The 24,066-nt window shown below is 38.4% G+C and overlaps 1 protein-coding gene across 5 annotated transcripts in view; it reads left to right on the top strand.

The window, feature by feature from the left end:
- Positions 1 to 24,066, top strand: part of NCKAP1 (NCK associated protein 1) — a 79,978-nt gene that overhangs the window by 354 nt on the left and 55,558 nt on the right. For 4 of the 5 annotated variants that reach the window (XM_081940854.1, XM_081940853.1, XM_081940852.1 and 1 more), the window contains exon 2: positions 11,983 to 12,093. In XM_081940854.1, the coding sequence (XP_081796980.1) occupies positions 11,983 to 12,093 (111 nt within the window). Of the gene's footprint in view, positions 1 to 10,675; positions 10,721 to 11,982; positions 12,094 to 24,066 lie in introns of those variants that run through there. The other variant, XM_081940856.1, reaches the window with a different exon arrangement.

The raw sequence follows: 24,066 nt of genomic DNA, 5'->3' as shown, positions 1-24,066 counted from the left end.
AGCTGTTGGAAATTTCCCGGCCTGGCTTTGGGAAGGTGCGAGCTGTAGGCCGCGCGCAAGGAGCATTTCCCGGCTGCATGGAGAGGGGCGCGGGAGGAAAAGAGGCGGCCGTAGCACCGGGGGCGAAGTCTCTCTCTATGTATCCCTCTCTTTTCCCGCTCCCACCCACCCACCGGGCCTTTCTTCCCAACCCCACGGCTGCTTCTTACTCAGCAAGGCCTGCAAGGTGTGGGGAATGATTTGCTCCGGGGCGGAGGCCGGGAATGCAAAAAGGAAGCCGACCCGGTTTTTTTTTTATTATTCAATTTCCATTTCCTTTACGCAATGAGCGAGTGGAGAGGAAGAGAAGGGGGGGGGGGGTGTAAAGCGGGATCGGGCCGGATGCATCTTCTGGATTTATCCCATGGAAGCAGAGATAAAAGATATATGTTGGAGAGAGGGAATGTTTTCCGAAGCCCTATGCAGTGGCTGATATTCCGTGTGTGTTTGTATGCATGTACGTTTGCGTGTACGCCTACGTTTCTGTATGAGGGGAGATATCTCAAACTGGATATGTAATACCTGCACTTTTCTCCTCAGTCTCCTACTTCAGTTCCCCAAATTGTAATAAAAGTATTACGTTAATTGCTGGTTGCCCCGTGTCGTTATTGTTTGACGTAAAATGCTCCTTGGAAAGATGGTAGATTCACTGCTTAGTAAACATTTTTGTTAGGATTTACTAACAGCTCCCCTGATTGCTAGCCAGAGGGGGGAAGCACGGTGGGCTGTATCGGAAAGGAAGAGAAGGGAGATTCTTGACGGACCGTGCTTCAAATATTGATTTGCTGATATTTGATGCTACAAAATTCAATATGTAATTCTGTTTGCTCTGATGGTGTGTTCTGAGATGTTTCCTGCTAAGAGTATTGAAATGTCATTGGAAAATAATCAAGTGGTTTTTGCTCTGATTTGAATGATGATATTAGATCATCGTTATGTGAAAAGATACTAAAATATATGTGTAAAAGTACTGGGGCATCTCAGCTATAAAAATTGCTGTGTGATATAACACTGATGTAAAACATTTTTCTTTTAATAAGAAAGTACTTAGAATTGTGGTCATGGTTAGGTGGATTTCCCCCTCCCCTATGTCATACTGTAACACCTTTATTGATGTTTCATTATGTTATTCCTGTAAATGTTTGTATTGTCGGAGCCCTTGAATTATCTGATAGCTTAGTTAAAAGACTTCTAGTCTTTAAAAGTGGGGTTGGAAAAAAAGCTAAATTATGTTCTGGTGAGATATTGGCTAATTTCTGATTATCACTTAATACTACAGGTAGTCCTCCATTTATGACCACAATTGAGCTCAAAATTTCCACTACAAAGCAAGATAGTTGTTAAGTGAGTTTTGCTCCATTTTACGACCTTTCTTGCCACAGTTAAGTGCAATTGTGGCTGTGAATGGTGGTTAAATGAATCTGGCTTCCGCCTTAACTTATCAGAACTGCCATAAATATAAATCTATGCCAGTTACCAAGTGAATTTCGATCACGTAACTATGGGGATGCCACAATGGTGTGAAAAAGTCATAAGTTACTTTTTCAGTGCTGTCGTAACTTAGAATGGTCACTAAATGAATGGTTGTAAGTCGAGGGCTATCTGTATTAGCATTTAAAATGGATTGCTGGATCATAATTCCAGTAAGATAGCAGGAGTACAGCTCTACATTTCAAAGGATATATTTCTAGGGAAGCACTGTAAAGATTGATACCTTACTATATTGTTAACCGTAGCCATTGAAATATAACAGTCAAGTTGAACATACAGATCAAGCACTCTTCCTTCGTTAAAATTTATTCTTGGACCAACAGAGATTGTCTTTATGAATGACTGTCTACATAAGACAAATCAAAAGCATATGTGTTTCATTTTAGGAAAGGGATCATAAAAATGTGCTAATGAGTCTTAATTAGGTAGGAAATACTGCCAATTTTTTTACTTGTTATGGTAACTTCATAGATCACATATCATAAGAAAGAATGAAAGCTGCTAAAAAGCCAGCCTCAAAAAGGCCTTTAAAAAAACCCTACTGGTTTCTTACCACCACCACCACCCCAAAAAAAAAATCAAATCTGAGAAGGGTTAGTAATCATGGTAAACTTGTCCATGAAACAGCTTTCAAATATTAAAAGTTCTCTAGTTGTCAAAATAGTGATTTGGTTAAATATTATAGTTCATAAAATATACATAGAGGCAGTCCTGGGTTAAGAAGATATTCTATTCATAATGCTATCAAATTTGTATGAATGTTAGAACTTGTACTAACAAATGGATGATCTATTAATAAAAATGGCGGGTGGCATTGTCCTTCCTTGAGCCAACAAAATTCTAAAGCCATGTAGTGCTTTCTGGAACGGCTAAAAACAGGCTGTATATTAAAAACGTGCAGCTTCAGCGGCTCCTGGAAGCATTGTGCGGCTTCAGCAGTTCAGCAGAGGAACACTGTCCACCATTTTTAGTAATAGGCAACCCATGTGTATCTAGGTCTCAAGACAACTGATAGCGTGGATTACCTATATAGCTCCTAAATACTGCTTGAACTGAAAGTGAAAGTTTGACAGTCTGCTTTTTTCCTTAATAAAGGAATAGCACCCTTTATCATTACAACACTCCCAAGAACTTAAAACTTGAGTGAATATCTTCCAGTTCCACCTCAATTATATTTGATTAATAACTTCACATAGGCATCCATTACAAACCATAGTGATGTGAAAATATGCTCGATGATATTCAAATGAAATAATTATATAAACAGTCACATAACAACATCTGATGGTAGTGCATAAGTGATATCATGACATTATCTTTTGCTCCTCTCTGCAGTCACCCCTATAACTTCAAACAGTTCAACCAAAATTATAAAACCCCTTTCTCTACCATTACGATGTTTGCATCCAGATTAACCGAACCATGGTGTAGTCAATCCAGTTTTCTGGATTTGGACAACACACTGAATTGTAAATTACTGTATGGGGTTCCCATTATTCAAATAGCACCAAACTAGCCAATCATACTTTTAGTTGAGACAATTGTGTTCACCAGCTGCTGAATAAAAAAATAATAGACATTATAAACAGCTGAGCTTGGTATAATTCAACTTTTGCCAATTTTCCTTTGCAGAAATGCTAATTACAATTTTGTATCTAGATTTTATACAGTACTCATCACTATGGTAACTAGAACTACTGATTAAAGCCTTTGTTTCTCATTGGTTTGGGCTGATGTGATCTGGTAGAGCAGAATGGATGAGATTCTAAACAGTACAGGCTGCTATTTTTCATTCTGCTGCAAATCCTTTATTCATGAAAATATCTGCATATAAAAGGAGTCTTGTAGTTTTTCAGGAATCTTTTTTTTTTCATATATCATCTTTTGCCATGACAGTCTTCTTCCATTTATCAGGAATAAACAAGTGTTCAAGTATATCCTATCTAATTTATGTTCACTTTGTTATTATAATCAGTGAGAGAAGTAACAAAGCCAGGAAACCATCTATGGATTGATTAATGATGCTTCCAAATTGGAATCTATTTCAATCCCTATTTACTTTTCTGATAAAGCCAAAATCTAAAACCAGGATTTGTTTTGGGCTTCTGGCTTTTTAGGAGAGTAAAAGTCATAGATCTGAGTTTTAGTGTAAAACAAGAGACTTGTTTAGACTTTCTACTAGATTAGAGGAAAAAAGTAAAGCCACAGTTCTTGCTTCTAATGATATTCAAGTTGATTTTTGTTTTGTAGAATTACAAAAGTTAGTCAGGCAATATGTGGTATTGTGGTTAGATGAATTGGCTGTTTTAAACAGAAAAGCAGAAGTTAAGGCTATCAGTGGTAACAGTTGGTCGATCCCCACTGAAGTTAAGTATTTTGAAACCAAATTATTTTTTTCTGGAAAGTGTAACTTCTCTGATAAAATTTGGAAAATGGCCAGAATAGTATTTCCATGTTTAACATATGCATCCTTTTTCTCCCTCTTCTTTTTTTGATACAAGTCACTAAGTTAACTCAAAAGCAGCTGACATCCTCTGTTTTTTTTAAACTAGTGCCCTCTCTCTGCTTGTCTATTTTCTGGGGCAATGTAAGAGTTGAAGAAGCAACTCTTCTTTTCTATTAGCATTCTGTTAAAAGCAAAACAACATTTTTAGTTAAAAAATGAATAACTATTTAGAAACTTGTTAATGGTGGGAAACAGGATATGACCAAGAGTCAAATTGTTCCACCAAATTGTCTTCTGAGACCAAGTGATGATAATGGATAGGGCCAGTTTCTATATTTCCTGACATGTCAGTCACAACTTGTTCGTAGCTTTGGCAAGCATCTCTTTCTGACCTCTCAAGAACCAGGCAAAGGTCAATTTACTTGCCCTTCATTTGGGAAAAAGAAAAGATAGCAAAAGACACAGAAATGTTGTTTAAAAGTTGACTAGTGACTTAAAACAACAGCTAAGAGTGGGAAAGGGCAGTAAATGGTATGTTGAGATTAAGATCAGGACCTTCCATTTCTGATTTAGAATATTTGAATAAATTATTGGAGTTAATTATTGGAATAATTTTAGTAATTCAGTACTATGTGTTTTCTTATTTGATAGAAGAGGAAAGTTGTTCCTGTTTTTACATTAACTTTATCTGAAAGATGAGCAGTGCTATGGTTGTATTTAGATTATCTCAGGCCTCATAAGTCATAGTTTATTAAACTATAGGTGTCATAAATGCTTTACATTGTCACCTCTGATATCTTGAGAATGATTTTAACTTGCATGAAGCCAAAGTTCTCAAGAACATCTGAATCAGGGCAATCAGAATTTCCTAATTTGTTAATTGGTATTGAATTTCCTGCTCCTAAATAATACTCCAACTGGTATATAGTAGGTGAAGTATGATTCTGTAGATTCATAACTTATGATTTCGGTTTTAAATAATATGCATAATAATACATTCTAAATGTGGTTTGTTTTTTCTATTAGTATGTTATGTGAACCCACTATTATGTCTTAGTATTGTGGGTGAGCCTGATCATACTATGTTAGAAATAAAATTTTAAAAGTCTATTTTGGGATTATATACAGTGTAAATGAGATCAACTTTTTGTCCCATGTAATCCATAATTTTAAGAACTCTATTTCAGCAATTTTATTAACTGATGCTAAGTCTTTAATAGTTATAACAATCAGATGGGAAACATAGAATTACTAGTGGGACCAATTTGGAAAATTGATATTATCTAGTCTAGTGCACTGTCTATAAGTGAATTAAAATATGAAGTTGGCAGTACATAGTACATTTTTAGAACCCATGTAGAATCTGAATATGTATGTATACATTAAATAATTTGTGAAATGTAGAAATATATATTTTTTGCATTATCATTCTCTCTGTTCATCTGTCTCAATACAGTATTAATCTTGAATCCAGCAATACCATATATCAGTGATGGCAAACCTATGGCACGTGTGCCACAGGTGGCACACGGAGCCATTTGTCAGGGCACGCGAGGCGCTGCCCTGTCAGCTGGCCAGTGCGCGCTGGCCAGCTGAGTTTTTAAAAGCCATTTTTCGCCCTCCTCAGGCTCCAGAGGCTTTATAGGAGCCTGGGGAGGGCGAAAAGAGCCCCCCGCCCCCCCAGAGGCCCTCCGGAGGCTTCAGGGTCTGTCCGGAGGCTTCCCTGAAGCCTTCGGAACGCTTAAAACGACCCTCCGGTGACTTCCGGTTTGCTCGGAGCGTCGTTTTAAGCGTTCCAAAGGCTTCAGGGAAGCCTCCAGACGATCCCTGAAGCCTCCAGAGGGCCTCGGGGGGGGGGGGGGGCTAGGCTCTTTTCACCCTCCCCAGGCTCCTATAAAGCCTCTGGAGCCTGGGGAGGGTGAAAAAAGCATGTAAAAATGGGGGGGGAGTGCCTATTGTGTGCGCATGCGCACTGGGGGGGTCGCACATTGCATTATGGGTGTGGCACGCCCGCACACGACCCCCCTGCGCTCCCCCTACTTGTTGCCCGCGAGCCAAAAAAGGTTCGCCATCGCTGCCATATATGTTGCTTCTACCTGAAAGGAACCTTTTCTTCAAGCCATTTTTAAAAATATAAATTTGTTTATTTCTGAAAGCTTTGTTACAAGAAGCTAAAAGTTAGATACTTTCAGTTAATGGATTTCTCAGACCTTAGTTAGGCCTGCTTTGGATACTTTAGGTTTTCGCTCTAAAATATTATCCTATAGTTGGTTGTGCTAACCCAGTGCTTCTCAATTATTTTCTGTCATGCCCCTCCTAGGAAGAAGAAAACATTTCGCGCCCCCCCCGCGCGACTGTAAATAGTATCATTTGTCTATAAAATTGTTATAAGTACACCTCTACATAACATAGCACACCGGTCTTTCCTCGTCTCCCACCGTAGTCACATGCTTTCTTTCCTCTTTCCCTCTTACTTGTCTATCCTTCCTTCCACCCTCCCTTCCTCCTTCCCTTCCTTCCTGCCTCCCTTCCAGTTCCCTCCTTCCTCTTTCCCCCTGCCTGCCTGCCTGCCTTCTTTCCCTCCTGCTTATCTATGCTTCCTTCCTTCCTTGCACCTCCCTCCCTTCTGCCTGCCTGCCTTCTTTCCTCTTTCCCTATCCTCCTATCCTTCCTTTCTCCCTCCCTCCTTCCCTGCCTCCCTTCCAGTTCCCTCCTTCCTCTTTCCTCCTGCCTGCCTGCCTTCTTTCCCTCCTGCTTATCTATGCTTCCTTCCTTCCTTGCACCTCCCTCCCTTCTGCCTGCCTGCCTTCTTTCCTCTTTCCCTATCCTCCTATCCTTCCTTTCTCCTTCCCTGCCTCCCTTCCAGTTCCATTCTTCCCTCCTTCCTTCTGCCTCCTTCCTGCCTGCTTGCCTTCTTTCCTCTTTCCCTCCGGCGTGTCTGCTTTTCTTTCCTTCCTTCCACCTCCCTTCTGCCCTTCTTCCCTCCCTCCCTGCCAGCAGCTCCTCCAGCATCCCAGTCGCCGTTACCAGGGGCGAAGGGGTGGCGGTGGCAAGATCAGGCGACCGCCGCCCCTTTGTCCCTTCCCCAACAGCGGCTGTTGCGGTGGAGCTTCCAGACGGAATGCTGGCGGTGGAGCTGCTAGCGGGGAGGCGAGCTACACGGTGGCGAAGACGGGCGGTCCCATGCTTCCCTCCCTCCCACCCCCGCCCGAGCAGGCTTCTTGCACAGCTCCAGCCCGCGGCTCCAATGAAAATCCACAGTCCGAAGTGCTGCCACTTCCAGGCGGCATATATTATGCCTCGCCCACGCCTTCGCCGCCGTTGCACCCAGATGGAAAGGGAGCCTTCGCGCTCCCCTTTACGGAGCCTCACGCCCCCCCAGGGGGGCGCGCCCCACTATTTGAGAACCGCTGTGCTAACCCATGACTTAATGAGCTGTCATTTCGCGTATATTCAATGAGAATAATTTGTGAACCATAATACCTGAGTTCATAGCAACACGCTAAGACAAAACTAAATAAAGTGGTCTAGTGATTAAGGCACCAGGATAGAAACTGGGAGACCTTGAATTTTAGTCCTGCCTTAGACATGAAAGCCTGATTTTGGTCCAGTCCCACACAGTTCAGCTCAACTCAATTCAGAGTTGTTGAGGACAAAACAGGAGGAGGACGGATTATTAACGTGTTTCCCCAAAAATAAGACTGTGTCTTATATTAATTTTTGCTCCAAAAGACACATGAGGGCTTATTTTCCAGTTAGGTCTTACTTTTGGGGAAATATGGTAATACGTCCATCTGGCTGACGATCTTAACGGAGTTATTTTTGGGGTAGGGCTTATATTACGACCATCCTGAAAAATCATACTAGGACTTATTTTCCGGTTGAGTCTTATTTTAGGGGAAACAGGGTAGGAGGAATGAGTATTTGGTATATTCACTGCATTGAGTTATTTATAAGAATATTAAAGGTGGAATAAAATAAATGTAGACGTAAATAAATATATAAACTTGATCAACATGCAAAAATATGTCCTGATTTAAACATGTGCTGAAAGCTACAATAACTTGTGTAGTAGCTACTAAAATACTGGAATTTCAGTATTACTGTGGTCGTTAAGGCTTTCTTCTGCTGAATTCAATAAAAGTTTAGGAGAAGTTGGTGAATAATAGGTGTGGACTGATGTTGCAGTTTCCTCTGAAATATGTTACTCTCAGTTGCCTTTTAGATTCAAAACAGTGCCTGAAGCTTTAAAAGTAATATTTGCGGGCTGTTTGTACCAGTCTGTATGCTTGGGGTGCAGATAGTGTGAAATCTTTATTAGGAAGCACTCCTGCCGTTTTCATGTTCCAGCATTCTTGCCTGATTGTATGCACTAAAGAAACATTGTTAACCCTACAGAATGAAACACATTGGTTTCAGAACAATAACTAGAACAATTACTAGAAGAGGCAATTTGCCTTTGTAATAAAGATCGTTTTAAAATGCTATTTCCTGAGTTGTTAATTAAAATGCTTCTTTGCATGATATATAAACAATGTTTTAATGACAAAACACGAGACCCTTAGGTGTCTTATGGCCCTATAAGTTTTTTCTACAAATAGTTTTTGTTGTTAGCCTGCCAAAGGATGCTTAAGGTGTGACTGGGAGCTTGGGAGCTGAGTAAGTCAAGCTTCTTGGTTCTGATTTTTTTTAAACCACAGCAGAACCACATGCCTTACCACAAACATATTTTTAAACATATTCTCCTCAACAACTGTCCTGAATTTCAGAAGCGGTTTTCACACTATGGCTGAGAGGAAGTCAGCAGTTTGAATAGAGGAATTGTAGCTAGAAATATGGTTTTCTGGAGTGTAGTTGAATTATTTCAGAATCTTTTTTTCTTGTGATTTAACCCTGCAATTAGAAATAATCTTTAAAATCCAAATTGATTTTGAAATCCAAAGTCCGCAACTGGGTTGTATCTTGATTATGTTAATCAGAAATGCCACAGTGGACTTCAAAAGTGCAAGCTTTTGAATCTTCATGAATTATTAATCAAGTTGAAGTTTTGGAGAATTGGAAAAGTTGTACACTTTTTGTGGTTGAAATTCAATCCAAGAATATCAATAAAACAAAGAGATCGGTCCAAAATCAAAGATTAATCCAATTTAAAATTGGAAATAATTACAAGACATACTTACAGTATGAACAAACCCTGCAAAATTGTATATTTTTAACAGTTTTTAATTTGTTAGCTTTTATCCTGTAAATCCCTAGTTCAGGTTAGTTTTAGAATTTAGGAATATTTAATTAAAACCAGTTCATTATACAGATGGCTTATTATAATTATGCATATTTTTGGCAGAGGTTATTTCTTGATATTTCTCAAATAAACTTTACATTACCTTAATTTCGTAGTTTTGAATATTTTGCTGGTTTAAAATATTAAATAGAAGGAGGGACTAAACTATTTAGTGATCTGCAATAAGATTACTCATTTTTTCTCTGGAATTTATTATTTAAATTATGTGAAATAGATCAAAAGTAATTTGCAAGATAGAATATGTTACTATTGCTAATTTGGCTGATTTTCCATGTCTGAAGGCAAGTGCTTCATTTATACACGAATATGACAGACATTGTCTAGAGAGAGAGAGAGAGAAGAATTGTTTAGGGTCTTCTATCAGTGACTGTTTAGGAATTAGGCTAGACTCTTCTTTTGGTCCCCTTCAGTTAAGTTATTCCCACCGAAATTCCCATCCAGAAATTTTTGAAAATTGTGTTAAGTTAAAAAGTTGTTTTCAATTTTTTTTAAAAGTACTCATTATAGTTATAAGCAACTATTTGTTTATTGACTATTAACGTTACAATGGCACTGAAAAAAGTGATTTATGACCGGTCTTTATATGACAATTGCAGCATCCCCATGGTGACATGATCAAAATTCGGTTGCTTGGTAATTGGCATTGTTTATGACAGTTGCACTATCCCAGGGTCATGTGATCACCATTTGTAAACTTCCTAGCCAGCTTCCAACAAGCAGAATCAATGGGAGAAACCAGATTTACTTAACAACTGGTTGGTTTACTTAACGACTGCAATGATTTGCTTAACCTCTTTGGGCAAAAGATCGTAAAATGGGACACAGTTCACTTAACCGTTGTCTTGCTTAGCAACATAAATTTTGGACTTTATTGTGGTTGTCGAGAACTACATATAGTTGATTTTAAAACAAGTAGCATTTTTCTTCTGTGTATGAAACAGGCATATTGACTATAGCTGTTTAGAGAAAATTTTACCTGATATTAAATATCTTCATGAAGCTCTTATGGCAAATTATATTCAATAACAATTATACGTCTGCTTTAATGACTGGGATTTCCCCACCCCCAAGTTCTTGGCTCTTTATTTCTATTACAGGTATGTAAGATTTTCACTAAGAGTTCTTGAAAGTTTCTTGGACTATCATTTTATCAATTCCCTTTCCTCGTCCCTCAGAATGGTACTTTGGGATGTGACATGAGACATGTTTGTATTGAAAATTCTGATTTACATCTTTTAAATAACCTATATCTAAATGGAGATAGTTAAAATGTTGACTGTGAGTAGCAATATTTTGCTTTAACTCTGTTAATAGTTTTAGTATGCATTCCTGAACATGATGTTTATGGGAATTTAAAAAAAACAACTTTTGTTTATGTGTAATCTTCTCTTTTTTGTTGTTGTTTCATCACAATGCTTCCCCAGCAAGGACAAGTATGGAAGGTTTGCAAAGCTTTTTCACCTTCCCTCTGCCCGCTTTCAGATCAGCCTCATATTTCCATGATTTTTCTCTCTCTATTACTCACAACTGTAAATAATAATAACTTGCCATCCTGGCTTTTCACTATATTGTATAAAAATGTGCAGCATGTTACAATTTGCATGAGACAGATTACATGAGAATTTTATGTTGAAGAACAGGTATTGACATCAAATTAGAATTACTGCACAATTTTCTTCGGAGTAGTTAATTTGAATTTGCTAATTGTACTTTGGGCATAGTTTTACTATGTACCACTTCTCCCAGATTGACTTCATTTTAAACTAGAAAATTGTACTTTTAAGGAAAGGTTTACCTTTAGCAGTTAAGGATAATTACTGCGTTATGCAAAGTGATGGCCAGCTGGGTCAACATAAAACCCCATTAGAACCCATTGAAACATTACTATGTTAACAAATTTGAGGAGATTAGAAGTTTAGATAAAATTAAGGTTACCCAAATTAACATAATTCTTTAGGCTGGAAGCAAATGATCAGTACTAGTCAAATTGAGAACTGTTCCTACCACCCACCATACTGATTATTCAGTATATTTCAGAGTAGTACAACTAGATCCCCAGCCCAATTTAGGATTTGATTTCTATGAAAGAAATAATTGTGTGGGGCATGTGGTGTGTTTGTAGGTCAGAACATACTGAATGTGGCTGCAGGTGCAAAACTTGTGCCTAAAGGTAACCTTGATAAGCACAGTTTAAATGTGTCTTACTTTATTAAAACTTTTGCTTTCATTTACGGTACCTTTAAATGCACACTAGTGTTGATTGTTCAAATTGTAGGCAGACCAACACTAACTCCTAAGCGGCTTGTTTCTTTGATTCAGATGAGACATAAAAATGTAATAAGCCCATGATTATTATTTTTTGCCAGTTGTTTAAGCTTCAGTAATTCAGGATAGCAATTAAAGATAAACCTACTTCACCTTCCGATAGAAGGAAAGTATCAGTTTCTTTTAAGATTGCTTTTTCAGTTCACTACTGTCCTGCATTAACAGCTTTGAAATGTCCACACATTTTTTTTTCCCAGTAGGAGAACATTTCTGTACTGTGTCTCATTGCATTGTCCAGCTGTGACAATCCTCATTCATTTTTTTTCACTTCACTATGAAGCCAAAGAGATATTTCTATTTCTTTATTGCAGATTATTTATAATAAATGCTTGGTGAAAAGAGTATATCTTTAGTTTCTTGTTTTTATTTTCTTCCATAGGCTTGTGGAGACCCAAAAGCTAAACCTTCATATCTTGTTGATAAAAATCTGGAATCAGCTGTTAAATTCATAGTCAGAAAATTTCCAGCTGTAGAGACACGCAACAATAATGTAAGTAATGAAACATTCCATAAATAATTGAATTTCTTAAATGTCTCCTCCTTTAATCAGTTCTGTTAATGCAACTGCTAGGGATTTATTGATGTTTCCATAAGGTTGGCTTTTTTGTAGTGATTATATTAGATGAAAAACTGGCATTAAATAATTGTAACTTTGTTAATGAGATAATAGGACATAATAGGAGAAGCATTATGTGTTGAATATTACTATGTCCTAAAACTTTTATATTTGGTTAGGAGCTTATCTAATTTAGGATATGACCATACTAAGCAGTTACAATAGTTTTTGAGAAGAGAATTTCAATGGAACCTTTTGAGTCTGTTAAGGTTTGTTAAGGAAAACTGAATGAAATAAATGTATTTGTAAGAAAGTTTCACATGGGCTCCTGCCTCTTGATTAAACTAGTCATTCCATTATAATCTGGGGTAGAAAATGAGCCATGGCACTTTCTGAAAATTCTTTTTTATTGATTTTTAAGTTAAAAGATCAGGTTAGAACATTTTGATACCTTGGGGTGATTTTCCACTCGCAAGGGACATGGAAGGCACATCTGGATCATACATTGCAAGCAGCCAATAGGTCCTCAAATGCAATTAAATACTTCTTTTACATAGGCGGAGGTCAGTTAGTGCCTGCTGCCTTAAAACTTTTCGAGGCCAAAACATTGGAACAAATTCTATATGGGGCACAAACAGGAATTCTTGCAAAGAAAAACTTGCTAGAAACCATACAAACCAAATTCCTTCGAGCCATCTTAGCTGCACCCAAAGGAACTCCAAATGCCCAGTTAAGAATTCAGACAGGCATGCCTCAAATTCAGGTAAAAGCCTGGACGATTATGATCAGTCATTGGCTTAAAATGCATTTCTTTCCAGAGGGACTGTCCCCACTAGTGTTGACTGACAACTTCCCCTCCCCCTAGAAACAGGCAATTGATCACAAGCTGGGCTCTTATGAGCTCTCATCAGTATTATTAATATCTCTAGGCTTTGATCAAGCAAAGCAAGTAGTAATCAATAGAATGAAGGACATGGAGTTCCAAGAAAAGCTAAATAGGTTGCCTCTCCACAGTAGGGACAGAATCAAACAGGGTGTGTGGGAATCGGCAAGATATCTAAATGACCTGATCTTTCCAAAACAAAGAATAGCTTTCTTCAGAGCCAGATTTAGCATTCTTCCTTCAGCACTCCTCCACCGCAGGTATAAGAGAACACCAATAGCAAAACGGATTTGTATATGTGGTAAAGGAGAAGTGGAAGATATCTCACATGTTCTATTACACTGTGAGCTATACAGAGTTTGTAGGTCTGCACATATTCTCCCCTTATTAGAGAGGTTGCCAAGGAGGGCAGACAATTTTTATGTAGGCTTTCTCCTCCAGGACACAAACCTGGCTACCACGTATGCAGTGGCAAAATTCTGTGTTGCTGCAACGTCCACAAGACAAAAATTGGTTACAGAAATATAGTTGTCATCTTGTACCAATTATTTGGACATATCTCTAACAATTTCTGGACCATTGTATTTACTCCCATACTTATCAGCTTTTCACCCAGGTAAACCAGGGAGTGACCCGAATTTGAGAACATGTATGTTATTATCCACTTTTAACGTCAATACTTTTTAATTATATTTTAATGTCAGTACTTTTTAACATATTGTAAAAAGTAATGTGTATTGCTGGTCTTTGACCGTAATAAAGATTTATACTATACTATACTAAGTTAAAAGATAAGCAGAAAACAAGATCTGAAAACGAGAATGTCAGAGCAGAAAAAAGTGAATGTGCCAAAAAAAAAAAAAAGGAAAATAGAAAAGGCTTTCCAATTTTTTCATACAGATACAAGTAAAATATATCAAACTCTTGATCTAAAATTAACATTTGTCTACATTATTTCCATAATCCCATATAATTCTAATCATCAAGTCCCCAAAGTGATTTTCAAGTAGAAATAATATCTGTCAAAGTCTTTGCTTTCATCAAAACTGTCAATTTCATCATCTTTGGCAAATTCCACCACTTCATCATCCATTAATCCATTGACTTTCTGAAAATTCTTGATTTGTTTTGATAGCAGAGCATCTTCAAAGATACTGAATGGGGGATGGGGTGGATATGTGGTATGTTTTTATATTGTTTTACAGTTTTATAAACCAGTTTGTGTTGATGCTGAAAGGTAGGTTAGAAATGTAATAAATAAATAAAATAGAATCATCTCCTACAATGATAACATATTTCCAATATCCCGGGTCTCAATATGGGTAATTGCGCAAAACTAAAGTATTTCTGTTCTTTTGGAATTGTGAACAGGATGGAATAAAATAACCTCAAATGATGCCTTTTACAGTGCTTTTCTGTATCTTTAGATTTGTTTCAATTAATTCAGTGGTGTTATTGCTAAATTATCAAATTTTGTTCAATAAAATAAGCATACACTGCTTTAAAGATCTTAACTGAATGCTGATAGATATATAAAATAGATAAATAGATATATATAATAGATAATAGATATATATATATAAAATAGATATATAAAATAGATAAATAGATAGATATATAAAATCTTAACTGAATGCTGATAGATATATAGAAAGCTCTCAGTTGGTTAATTTTTTATTTCTTACTGTGTTTCCATGAAAATACAACCTGTCCTGAAACTAAAGCCTTGCCACATTTTTCATGTGAGCAAAAATATAAGTCCACCCCTGAAAATAAACCCCTGGACAACCCCCCCCCTCCGACCAGGCAGAGTACCACTCACCGCCATAGGGGTATCCTGAAGGTGCCAAGCCGCAGGAGCCGGGGGGGGAAGGCGCTCACATTGCTTGGTGCCTTCGGGATACCGCTAGGTTGGGGAGTGGTGTTCTGCCTGGCCGGAGGCAGGAGTTGCCGGGTGGCTGCTCCATGAGGTGACCAAGCTCACGAGCAACCGCCCAGAAACCCCCCTCTACAGCCGGGCAGAGCGCCATTCACTGATCTAGGGGGTATCACTAAGGCGCCAAGTCACGTGGCGCTCTGCCCGCTCCCTAGCTCCCGCGGCTTGGCACATTAGGGATACCCGCTACGTCAATGCATGGAGCTCTGCCCGGCTGAAGAAGAGGGTTGCACGAGCGCCTGTTCCGCCTCCAGCAGGTATGCCTCCTAGCCTCAACATGTCCAGGCCCAGCTCTCCCTGCAGCAGTAGCCGCCGCCGCCATGCTCCGGTTCCAAACTCCAAAACTTGGCTGCCGAGTCTTCCAGTGGCCGCTCTAGAAGTGTGCTCTATGGTTGTGGGCTGGCGTACTCCTAGAGCGGCCGCTGCTGGAAGACTCGGCAGCCAAGTTTTGGAGTTTGGAACCGGAGAAGATGTTATGCTCGGAGCGCGGCGGCGGCGGCAGGGAGAGCTGGGCCCAGACATGTTGAGGCTAGGAGACATGCCTGCTGGAAGCGGAACAGGCACTCACGCAACCCCCTTCTCCAGCCAGGCAGTGCTCCATGCACTGGCCTAGCGGGTATCCCTAATGTGCCAAGCCGCGGGAGCTGGGGAGCAGGCAGAGTGCCACGTGGCTTGGTGCCTTAGTGATACCCCCTAGGTCAGTGCATGGCGCTCTGCCTGGCTGGAGAGGGTGGTTGCCGAGTGGTTGCTCGTGAGCTTGGTCACCTCATGGCTGCTTCGCCCCTGAGGCTGTGCCCGGCTCTTCGGGAGCCAGTTCGCAAGGGAGCAGCCGCCTGGCAAACCCAAAACAATAAACCCTCCACTATAATAAGCCCAAGGCCATATTTTGTAAATAAAAAGAAAATAAGAGCCTGTCGTATTTTTGGGGAAACACGATAATAATGGAAAATTGGGAGGAAGATGGTCTTACCTATCTGTTTTTGTTCTCAGAAGTGGAAAGAGGAGGCAGATAATGGGTTTGCATGATTTCTGCATGGAACAGTTTGCATGACTGCTTGAAATTTCCTATTTCTGATGCAGTTTATTCAGTTCAGTAATTATATTCCTTTTTATGGTCCCATTTGGTGATATTAATATATTTATGTATCTAAAACTTTATTTCAGATACATTTTATATTTGCTATAAGTTGCATCCAGACAATTATGATTAGAGAAGGACCATTAGAAATCAGCAAGGCTTATTAGTTATGTAAAGCTAAAGTCCCATTGATTTCTATAGATGTACTTTAAGAATGATGAATTCTGATTCAAATGTTGTACATTGTCAACATTTCAAATAAGTAGTTTTGCAAGCCACAGCAATATCTGTAACTTTCAAATGCAGTGACTTTGGGCATGATCTGTATGTATGCTTTTATAGTGGAAAGCATCATCCACCCATGAAAGGATTATTAATTACCCAATTGAAAAGTGGTGTTTAGAAGAGCCCAAACTCAGACATACACTTTCCTTCAAGACTCATTCAGAACATTGCTCTAATTTTTTAATGTCCCACAGCAAACCACTGATGGACTGGTCTCCATAGACACAAAGCAATTCATTGGTAGTCGGAGACCATGCTGCTGAAATTTGATAACAAAATATCTGGATTTGTCCTGTACAACTTTAAGCAGGATGGGGATGGGTTCTAGCCATGCATCTTCCATTGGGATTGTCTTGTGATTGCATGGTCTCATGTGGACTTGAGAAGATCAGGAATTTGGGCTGATTCCTCAAAGGCTGGCCATTCCTGCACTGAAGATTGATTCCCATGGCCTTTGAAAATAATCATTTTCTTCTAGAACATCATTGGGATGGAAACTATATGGATATTGGAGGCAGGAAATATTTCAGAGAATGCACCATATTAGACAAGTCTTGGTTTGTACATCCTCCTAAATGTCATTTCTAATCAAGGGGATCCGAAGCATATGAACCCTGCAAATCTTACCAGATGAACAGAAATCATGAGAGATAGGTTCCTCAGATAAATTGCTCATATCCATTAGTGTCTTCTTAGGTTAGAGCCAATACCACAAATTGTACTCTAGAACCTCACAGATAACAAGTGAAGCTCATGAAGCAGTGGTATCACATGGGCATACTAAGATACATTCAACACTGTTGGTACCATGAATGGCCTTCAAGCACACTCTCGTGTAGAGAGAATTGCAACTGTGTGGTGACTAGGGCTTATATGACCTCCTGGAGAGCTCCTCTTCTAAAAATGGATGCAATTGGCCATCATTCATAGCTGACTAAAGGTCTTCTTGCCCTTCACTGCTATTTGAGCACGAGCAATGAGTCCAAGCTGTTCCCCAGGTTATGCACTAGTCTTGAGTGTAGGAATGCAACCCCACCCAAGAGTTAAGGTGGAAAATCTCCAGATCAAGGGAGAGAAAGGCAGTTTTAGTTTGGATTTTTCCTCTTGTCATATGATTACTTTTTATAACAAAAGAGGAATAGTTGGATATCAGAACTTAATTTTTTAGGTAGGCGGTGTGTGTGTGTGTGCACACACATATATATATATTTGTTTTATATTTTAGTATTCTTCAAAACTAATTTTAGGGTGGTGTTAGACAGGTTCTACCTGCTTAATATTATGCATCAGACAAAAATGTTGCAACAAGAACAAAATCTCAAGAGTCAGCAAAAGTTACCAAAACTGGATTTGCATTGCATACAATGCACTGAGAATAGCAGTTGGATGCAGTGATTAAGTAAAGTTCTTATACCAAAGAAGTTTTAAAATTTTGAACTAATTAGGTTTGGGGTTGGTTTTTTTTGTTTTGTTTTGTTTTTTTGCTCCCTGTAATTTTTAGAATGAGATTAAACAAATTTTTAACTGTTCACTTATTTTGTATTACAGGTACATTAATTTTGTTAATTAAATTCAATGCTGTGGCTGGAGTAGAACTGATTTCTTTTTTTAAAAAATGTTTTTAAAAACCTTCCAAGTATACAAACAGAAGTCATTTAGTATTCCTATCTTGAATGTACAAAAATATGTTATAAGATATAAATTAGATGGAATTTCTGTTCCTTTTTGGAATTCAAATGAAAAAATAATGATGGGAATGTTATTATATTTCTATGAGGCTTGGCCCGCTGTTGGGATAAAATGCTATCAGTTGGCAATAAACAATGCCAGCATATCATGTACTCTATTGCCTCTATTCTAAGACCCTATCATATGAGGGGATCCTGATTTGTCAGTCTGGTTTTGCTGCTAACCTCTTTCATCAAGTCTTTGGTCAGCAGGGAGAAGCTGTCTTATGGTCTCTAGCTAAAACTTTCTGAACAGATTTGTGTGCCCCTCTTCCCACGCACCATTTGGACATCTCTTTAAGATTAAAAAAAATGTGAAATAAAGCATAAACATCCCCAGAGAGCAGGAAAGCAAGACACTATCACAATTGGGCAAGCATGTACAGGAGACTCTGAATCTGGAACAACTGACACTGCGAGACTAACATCTTTTAGCCAATCATTTTCAAGAGGAGTGAAACTAATCTAAACTAATTGAGTTTGTTTTTTGGATTGTTTCTAATTTCCTTTTAACTTTTGTAATATGTGTTTTTTAATGCTGTACGCCGCCCTGAGTCCTTTGGGAGAAGGGCGGCATATAAATCCAATAAAACAAACAAACAAACAAAGCAAACAAACAAATCTAGGAAGACTGAAAAATAAACAAACAAAAGCACTTTTCAGATACTATATTCTATCTTCGGGATAGTGCATGAGGGAAATTACAGCTGCTATATATACACCATACTCTTAACACTACGTCCGAATATTGTTTAAATGAATTGGCACTTAATACATTTCTCCGAATAAAATAGCAGAAATGTTGTTGTTTCAGAGTAGCGTTAAAACAGAATTGTACAGATTTGCCCCTTCTTTGCTAAATAAATTAGTGGAGATCTGCTTTTCTCCTCTGTACTTTGAGGCAGCCCGAAGAAGGCTCTTTCAAATTAGAGAAGAGACAGGACATAAATGAAGAGAACCCAGGAGGCATAGTGCTAATTGGGAGGGCAGTTGCTGGAAGAAAAATTATTGCAGTCAACTATGGGTAGTGATCAAATCTGAAAATAAATTTCTGATCACTCCCATTACAAACCACTTGATCTGGCCACTAAGAGAATGGATGATAAAGCATTCTAGATTTTACACGGTGGCGCAGTGGTTAGAGTGCAGTACTACGGGCTACTTCTGCCTACTGGCTGCCTGCAATTTGACAGTTTTAATCTCACCAGGCTCGATGTTGACTCAGCTTTCCATCCTTCTGAGGTGGGTAAAATGAGGACCCAGATTGTTGGGGGCAATAGGCTGACTCTGTAAACTGCTTAGAGTGGGCTGTAGAGCACTATGAAGTGGTATATAAGTCTAAGTGCTGTTGATATTGCTATTGGGATATGTTGGCTTAAAGGGCATATTCCACTTGTATACAGGTAATCCTTGACTTAATACCTTTGTTTAATGACTGTTCGAAGTTACAATGGCACTGAAAAGAAGTGACTAATGACCAGTTTTCACCATTATGACTATTGCATCATCCCCATGGTCACATGATCAAAATCTGGGTGCTTGGAAAACTGCATGTCTCAGGGTTATGGTTATCACCATTTGTACCCTTCCCAGCCAGCTACCGGCAAGCAAAATCATTGAGGGGAGCCAGATTTGCTAAACAACCCCATAATTCACTTAACAACTTCAGCTATCCATTTAACCACTATGGTAAAAACGGCCATAAAATGAGACATGTAAAATGCTAACTCACTTAACAACCGCCTTGTTTAGCAGTAAACTAGCTCAATTGTGGCTGTAAGTTGAGGGCTACCTACATAACAGCTTAAAGGTGTTTTAGTCATGGGCTTGGGTAAGGGAATGGTATCATGTTTCCCTGAAATAAGCGCTTGGCCTTATTTTCGGGGAGGTCTTATTATTTTTGAGGTGCAGAAGGTGGCAAGCGTGGTCACCTCATGGCTGCTGCTGTGTTGCAATATTTTCAGGGAGAGCTTATTCACGGGGGAGGACTTTTTTTAGCACATGCGCTCAAAAGCCCGATTGGGCTTATTATCCGGGGAGGTCTTATTTTCGGGGAAACAGGGTATCATGTGATCAAGATGGAGGTTTGGAATTGTCAGAGTGTGTGGGAAACTGCAAACAGAAAGAGGAATTGTTATCTTCCAAAATACCAACTTTCAAGAACTAGAACTGGAATGTAAGTTGTAATGAAAATGGCAGTTTTTAAAAGCGCTTTGGAGCACTGAACACCATGCCTATCCGTCTTCAAAAGTACAGTCCAAATGAATTTGTTGGTGATGACCAGAAATTTTCTCTTCTGAATTTATTTTTGCCCCTTGACTCTCCTGTAGACTCTCCTAGTAGCACTGAAAAATCTGATTTGTAAATATGATTGGGGGGAAATTACATCCCATTTCTTAGTAGTGAATTTTCCCTCACGCGTTTTTTCTGCAACTTTGATAATAGAACTATTATAGAGAGCTCCTGGGGGCTGGGGAGGGCAGAAATGAGTGAAAAACAGGCAGTTTTTTGCTCAATTATGCCCCCCCAGCCCCCAGGAGTACTCTATAAGCCTCCTATTATCTATTATCAAGAACTCTGCAAGGCCATTTTGGTGAAGGGGGCGGGGTTTCGGGTGGCAAAAAATGCTGTATTCAATGTATAAGACGCACCCAGATTTTCAGCCTCTTTTTTGAGGAAAAAAGGTGCGTCTTATACTCTGAAAAATACGGTTTATACCGCTTCACAGTGCTTTACAGCCCTCTAAGCGGTTTACAGAGTCAGCATATTACAATAACAATGGGGAAAAAATTGAAAGCTGAAATGTTTTATTATAACAATGAAAAGTATGTTTTTCTTTTATATACTCCTAGCATTTTACAGTAATTAACTCTGTAGTAAGAAAAACAATTATTATTGATTTCTGTGCAATGCTTAATAGTACTTACAGGGAGAGTTAAAAACATTGCAGGGCTATGCAAAACTTTCCAAAGAAGTGTTTTGTAGTATATGTAGTACATAGGAAGGATGGCTGTTCATATTAAGAAAAAATATTTTTAAAAAGATACTTTTTTCTAACAAATCTGCTATGCCCTAAGATAAATAAGAACAGACTAAGCAACTGTGCATGATTTGAGGGGGGGGGGGTGAGGGGGTGAGGGGGCAATTGCAAGTGGTGAATACTGTATGTGGTTCCATATTATGCAAATACCTTCCAGGAGATTTTCACAAAGTAAAAAAATATTAAAATATTTTTGTTTACTTTGTGTTTAACTGAAGTAAATCATTAAGTTAAGCATTCTTGTTATTTAAGGAGTAATCTTAAAATACACTTTAAAAACAGGTTTTATTTCACCAAGACAATCATTTTACACAATGTTTAAATGAATTGCCTAGGATTGGGTAGGAAAATATGACTATGCTGAGTAGCTGTTATATTTTTCATGGTGGATGCTGCAATTAAGATGACATAATTATTGCTTGAGTTGCATCCATTCAATCTCTTAGATTATTAAATCGGACTGGTCCATATCTAAATGATTGTCTCCCATTTATATTTGCTGACTGGAGCATACTTTCCGTAGCTTTCTGCTCTAGTCCTTTGAGAGCAGAGCGCTAAAGTGGTTTTAATAGCTATTTCCTTTGCCAGGGTCATGTGACTGCTTAGTAAGTAGTTCCCAGCTGTTTTTCCCTACATTTGATGCGTAACTAACTATGGGGAAAACATATGTCTATGGAGGGGCCATGCAAGACTGTGAGGGTGTGGGAGTTCTGCTTTTTCAATGATTCAAAGATAAAATCTTCCACAAATTACATAGCATCTTTTTTGAAGAGTTTGCTCAGCTGTACCATGTACTATTTTATAAATAAGGAGGCAACTGAATATATAAAGCTGTAATTAAAAAATCATGTTTAATCTGAAATTATTAGAGGGTCTAATGTTAAATTTAACAGCAAAGCGTGTTTCAGATTCTGACTTTAAAATATCATCTTGTATGAGGTCACTAGGTAGTACAGTAATTATATTTTCAGTAGTACTGTTTAACAATTACAATAGTGACAGGAGATTTGGGTTCAGATCCACCCATTAATGCAAAAGTTCACAGGTGATTTGGGGTTATTTTCTTCTCTCGGCTTACCCAATGTCACCAGATTGTTGTCATTAGGAAAAATTGGAGGAGGGAGTATTGGGTATCTCCTGGATAAAAGGTGGATCTTAAATATGAAAAATGAATCTTCAGTAAGTTTATTTACCTAGGAAAAAACCTATGCTACATCTATAGGGTTTTTGGAAAACACGCTATAATATTAAAGATACATGTTTGATTTTTATGGTCATGATTTCACTTGGTGAATTGGATTATGAAAAAATAAATAAAAGTAAAAAAGACTTACAAGTTTTTCTTAAGACAACTTATACTTCTACACAATACAACATTTATTTAAATATTACACAAATATATTAAAAATACATTTGCATAACTCAAGCCATGTGAATTATCACATCTTATTGTGGAATTTTTAAGGGAATTTTAATCTTATTTGTATTTTAATTAAATATAGTACAGTATATTTTCTACCTCCTCCGTCTATGTCTATGTTTATGTATATGTATTCTATTTTGATATGTATATGGTTTTTAATAATGACTGTACACCGCCCCGAGTCCTGCTTAGGAAAGGGTGCGGTTTATAAATAAAAGTTTGATTGATTGATTGATTGATTGATCATAGGAGTAGGCAATGTATTGCATTTCAAATGTTCTGTTGTTAGTGTTTTACTCTTCCCGCAATTCTTAAACATGAAAATTAAGGTGTCATCATTCAACAATATAAATATGAGTTTCTTACTTTAGAATCATCCAAATGAAATGTCAGGTGGATTGACATTTGATCAGTTAAACAACCCATCACGTACTGGCTACAAATTAGTAAATAGTTACGCAAAAACATGTTTTCTGTCATCTCAGTAAGAAGCTTTAGAGCAGTTCCTGTTATATGTACTCAGTTTAAATGTTGACTCCTAGTAGTTTCATGCCTGTGGTAATTACTACTTTGTATGGGCCAACCACTGCACAGACAAGATTTACAGGCTTATGCATGAAGTAGACAAGCAGCCTCAGATGTTCATGTATCTTCCAGCATTGTAGAGTCTGACCCTATTTCTTTACAGGCTGTATAATCAAGGCAAAAATCATGGTGATAAGTAACTTTTCTTTCTCCATGTTGCTAATTTGGAATATTCCTGATTAATAATTAGTAACTAATCCATTCCTAATTAAGAACAATCTTTGGTCTCCTCTCTCCCATTTCAAATATAAAGCTTGACTAAGTTGACAGTTTTACTGTGGCATGCTTAAGATAAGGGTGGATTGCGGCCTGCATTACTGCCGGTTCGGTATGCATGCAATTTTGCATGAGCAAAGCGAGTGTGGGCGCCAGCTCTGCGCACCTGTGCAGTTACCCATAAATAGGTCTGCGCATGCGCAGAACATTTTAAATTGGGGAAAAAACATGCCGCGACGACTGGGTAACAGGTTTGGAGGCGTGGCAGGCCTGGGTCGCTGCTGGTTCCGGCGACCCAGACTGGCAAACCACTACTTGTTTGGCTGAACCGGTCCGAACCGGTAGGAACCCAGCTCTGCTTAAGATGTTCTGAGTTGGAGATGTGGTGATTTACTAAAAGAAGTAGGGGGGGGGGGATGAGAAAGAAATATTTTACTAATATTTTCTTTTCACATGGGAAGGAAATAGGGCATATCACTGACCCACCCATTTCCAGAGCTCCAGAGTTGAGAAGACTGCTGGCAATAGTTACAGTAGTGACTAACTATAAAATCACATTGACAGAATGTTCTACTTGCATGACCTAACCAATTCTCTTGCATAAGGGTTGGTCCCAGAAAACTGTAACCTTTCTTTGGGGTATAAAAAAGAAGTATTGCAGAAATTAATCAGTAAATATTTAATTGATGGACTGCCAAAAATATATATATACTTTCATTACTTTCCTTGAATTG

The sequence above is a fragment of the Natrix helvetica genome (genome assembly GCF_964273705.1).
Source record: "Natrix helvetica genome assembly, chromosome: 1".
Lineage (NCBI taxonomy): Eukaryota > Metazoa > Chordata > Lepidosauria > Squamata > Natricidae > Natrix > Natrix helvetica.
Note: the sequence above shows the minus strand (reverse complement) of the source record. Positions and strands in the feature narration are given on the sequence as shown.